The sequence below is a fragment of the Amblyomma maculatum genome, chromosome 2 (assembly GCF_055883805.1).
Source record: "Amblyomma maculatum isolate TAMU_Amacu chromosome 2, ASM5588380v1, whole genome shotgun sequence".
In the NCBI taxonomy this organism is placed as follows: domain Eukaryota; kingdom Metazoa; phylum Arthropoda; class Arachnida; order Ixodida; family Ixodidae; genus Amblyomma; species Amblyomma maculatum.
This window is the reverse complement of record NC_139345.1, coordinates 40,772,763-40,777,345: the sequence shown is the minus strand read 5'-3', so window position 1 is coordinate 40,777,345 and position 4,583 is coordinate 40,772,763. Positions and strand designations below refer to the sequence as shown.

At 46.9% G+C, this 4,583-nt stretch overlaps 1 protein-coding gene across 1 annotated transcript; it reads left to right on the top strand.

The window, feature by feature from the left end:
- Positions 1-2,530: 2,530 nt before the first annotated feature.
- LOC146198483 (uncharacterized) lies at positions 2,531-3,525 on the top strand. Its single transcript, XM_084593984.1, has one exon. The coding sequence runs from the start codon at positions 2,532-2,534 to the stop codon at positions 3,522-3,524; it is 993 nt and encodes a 330-aa protein (XP_084450110.1). The 5' UTR covers position 2,531; the 3' UTR covers position 3,525.
- Positions 3,526-4,583: the final 1,058 nt, after the last annotated feature.

Here is a 4,583-nt window from a genome sequence, read left to right as displayed (position 1 = left end):
TGTGATGATGGTATTTTTCCTATGGGAAATATATTGCGGTACTTATAAGCCAGCTTGTCAGTGCTCCTTCATACCTTGTCTAGATGAGTGACTCAGTTTATTGAAGAACTGGGTCCTCTGCTGCCACATGATATTGAGCACCAAGCCAGAGCTAATAATGTGGTACTAGGTAGAGTCATTTTTTTTATGTGATGCGCCAGCGAAGAGCTTTGTGAAAGCCACACTTCTGTTTTCTAGTTACTATGGATGCGACAAGTGCTGCGTTAAAAGATTCTATTTTGGACACATTACTTACCACCTATTAATCATTTGCTGATCAATCTCAGGAGCACCACCAAGGCATTTCTCCACTGACATCAACTGGTATCCCAATGGTAACAGGTTTCCAACGAGACAAGATGCATTTATTGTGTCTTGGTTTTATACAAAAGCCTACAGGCTAATGGTTGAAAGGTCCACCTAAGTGCGGCTAACACACTTCTCAGTTGTGCTGATATCAGGAAATTTGGTTTCGTTGCAACAGCACACAACCAGTGATTCTGCATAAAAACCACGAGCAGGCTACTTGTACGAGCTATGGAAGGCCATGAAGTGAGATTTTGCTCTGATCGGGTCCTGTTGTTTCGAAGAAAATTTTTGCTACAATTTGAGCATTATCATGTTCTACAGTTGCACGTTAGCATTGCGATTATTTTCTGTTCGTCGATGGAATGTTCCATATAGATAATGCTGATCAGTTCTCACAGTTTCTTAAACAAGTGCAAGTCAGTCTAGGGCAAAGAGTCCTTAATTTACAATGGTCAGTGACGGAGACAGTGACAACACTAGCGTGGCTGCCTGAATAAATTTAGTTGTTTCGCTTTTGAGAACTCATGTGAGGTGTGGGAAGATGCCTTTAGAGCAATAATACTGCAGATTCATGGAAAAATAAGCCTGTCCACTCTTTGGCACTAAACCCAGTGCTAATTTTCTGCATATAAAGCCCTTTCCTCTTCTTGTCATACAGAGCTCCTATCGTGTCACACGCAGCTCTGAAGCAATACCATAAGCTGTAGGTTGCCTGACAACTGGCTCTCGCTTAATAGAAACAGTACTGTTGTCAGCAGTTTTATTCTTCTCGAGTCCGAGATTCTCATTCTTGGTAAACTCTACAAGAACGAAGAAACTTTTCACCTAACCTTGTAGGTCATCATTACTGTCCGATTTTAAAGTTTCACCAGAAAACAGCAAGCTTGAAGTAATTATATTTTTTGATATTTTCTGCTAAGGGCAGATTTTGCCCTTCAAGCGAAAGGATGTTTTTATTCCACCGCTTCACCTTTTGCGATTTTCTTTTGTGCTGCATTTCCAAACACTTGAAATATTTTTATATTTTCTGCAAAGGATAGCTTTTGCAATTCAACGGAAAGAATGTATTTTACTGTTTCACCTCGTATGAAAACCCCTGTATTTATCAATGCATCATGAAGATCATGTCAGTGCATTGAACATGTGGCTGTGCGAACCCGAAACTAGTAACTTGAAGTGCTGGTGCTCGTGAAGCTTGTACGAAGTGGTCCAGGTGGGAGCGCAAAACTATGCGCATACCCCGTGTCCCTCAGATGCCACTAAGATTGGTTGTGGTGAACCGCCACCACGTAGCCCCTTTTGTGTCCATATGGGGATAGCCTAGCAGACAAGTCGCAAGCTATACAGCGGAGTAAAGAATCAGTGGGCCCCTGCAGTTTTAAGGGGCTTTCTGCAGCTCTAAACCTTGATGATTTTCTCTTTCTTATGCACGCAAACTCTAGAAGGCGACTTCTTTAAAAGGAACAACAACAACCACATGGGTAGGCACACTTTGGTCGCCCCCTCAGCTTACATCAGGATTGTCACATGGTTGCAATGGCACACCACCATAGGTATGACGTAATTCACAAGGTCAACGGGAAGCAGTGACGTTATCACTACTCCTTAAGCCAAAGTGGCTCACCACCATGGCTATGACGTCATCACACAATGGCAACCATGATGCGCACCACCATAGCTGTGACGTCATAACACCAACAAGAAAAACCACCAGGTGGCGCGCCACTATAATAATCATGCTACTTGTTCTGTGCGGACCACGTGCAGACTTCTGGGGACTCCGAGGGAATTTGCCAGCGACGTCGTCCGAAGCTAAGTGCGCTTTTATATTTATTGTTTAGCTTTGAAAGCGTATTCTCCTGCATGCGTTAAAGCACTAATTTCAATCATAGGACCAGGGAAAGCGGAGGTAACCGATTTTCCCTAGGTAGGTGGGCGGGCTGCCTATGGGTCGTAAAGTTAAGGAAGACATGGGGGGCGAGGGGCTGGTGCAATGTGACGAGTGCAGGCGCTGGTGCTACATGGACGAAACTGGTTTTGAAAGCTTAGATGACGCGGGGGAGACTAGTTTCTCGTGCAAGTTGTGCGTTAGGTTTAAGGAGACCATTCTGAGGCTGGAGGGTGAATGGGCCGTAAAGATTCAGGAGCTCGGGAGGGACCTGAAGGTTGAGAGGGAGAAAAGGATGGCTCTGGAGGCACAGGCAGTAGAGCTGGTTAGGATGGAAGGGGCAAAGACCGACCAGCTAGAGGAGATAGGGTCTCAGCTCAGGGAAGAACAACAAAAGCGAGCCGAGCTGGAAGGTCAGGTGAAGGCGCTTATGGCGCGGACAGCGAAAGACCCCGGGTCGGAGCAAAGTCAGGGGGTGGATGAGACCAGTGTTAAGACCCCTCATGATGACGGAGATGGAAAGGAGGCGGGCAGAGAAGATCACCCGGTGGCGGTGGAGTCGCAAGAGGCGGCTACACGATGCTACAGCGAAGTAGCAAAACAGTTGGCGGGAGGGCTAGCGACAAGCCCGGAATCGCGCGAGAAAGGTGAAACGCCGCTACGACAGGAGAACCAGCGAGAGCGAACCGGGCGGCAGTTAGCGCAAGCTGGAGATGAAAGGCTGGATCGTAGGAGAGTTCTGGTGGTGGGGGACTCAAATGTAGCAAGGTTTGAGGAAGCTGTCCTAGCAACAGTGAAGGGTGACAGGCGTTTGAAGGTGGAGGCCCAATCGGGGAAAGGTATGGTTGAAGCGATGACCAAAGCCCAGGAGGTGGTAGGGAACAACAGGGATGTAGAAACCCTGGTCATCATCCATGCTGGACTCAATGATGTCTTGAAGGGGACGAGCCGGAATCTCGGGAGGCAGTTAGAGGTAGGTATAAATAACATAAAGGAGGCCTCTGAGAAAGTACACGTGACTGTATGCACAATCCCGGAAGTAGAAGGGCAGTCCAGCAGAACAGAGGGGAGAGTAGTCGAAGCCAACCGGGTCATTAGGAGCCTAAGCCGACGACTTGGGTACACCACAATGGAGGTTAACAGGGATGTGTACGAGGCCGGCCTCCACCCGTTTGCACGAGAAGGCATCCACTACAGCCGGGCCACCGGTAGGAGGGTAGGAGGCAGGATAGGCCGCCAGGCAACAGCTTTTTTAGGAGGGCCCAGGGCCCTGAAGCCACCAGTTTAAACAAAGGCGACCAAGAGGACGAACATAGACTAGGGAAACATAGAAGCCATAGGAGAAGCAACAGGCATAAGCGCAAGAGCCAAATTAATTCAGACATAGGGTATATTAACATGCAAGGAGGCAGGAATAGGCTAAAATGGGAGGAAATAGAAGAGCAGCTTAGGCAGGAGAAGTTAATGGTTTATGGATTTGTGGAGACGCATCTTCGGGACATGGAGCAACCACCCTGTAACCCTGATTATGCATGGGAATACTGCAACAGAACAGAGGGCAGCAGAAAGGGAGGGGGAATTGGGGTATTCATCCATAAAAGTACAAATTGGCAAAGAGTCAAACAGGAATGTAAGGAACATTTATGGCTAAAAGGAAAAGTGGCAGGGGAGCAAACACTCCTTGGCTTTGTATACCTGTGGACAGGAGCAACTGCCAAAGAGGAAAACAAAAAAATGGTAGAATGTATAGCAGGTGACATTAATGAGCTAGGAAAAGGATGCGAAATAATTATAGTAGGGGACATGAATGCTCATATAGAAGATATAGATGGATACACAGACTCGACAGGTACCATGCTGCTGGATATGTGTGAAAGACACGACTTAGTTGTCTGTAACAGTACTGAGAAGTGTGACGGGGTCATAACGTGGGAGGTAGGGAGTCGGCATTCGACAATAGATTATGCGATAATGTCACACAGGATGTACGATAGGCTAAGGGTCATGAACATAGATGAACATGGTGCCAGGAGTCTAGGCAGTGATCATAAACGTATCAAGATGAGTTTTGGAATAAAAACTAATTCAGGAATGAAACATGATGACCAGCCAGATGGGATCTTTTACTCGGAGCAGCAAATAGAAACAGCAAGCACCCAAATTGAAGCAGTAATCTCTAAGGATAAGAAAGCAGAGTGGACATACACAAAGTTAATGGGACTGTTTGGGCTAGAGTTGGCTAAGGTGCGAGTCAGGAAAAAAAGGACAAGACGAAAACCAAAGAGCTGGTGGGATGGGGAGGTGAAGAAGGCCATAGAGAAACGCCAGGAAGCCTCCAGGGAACACA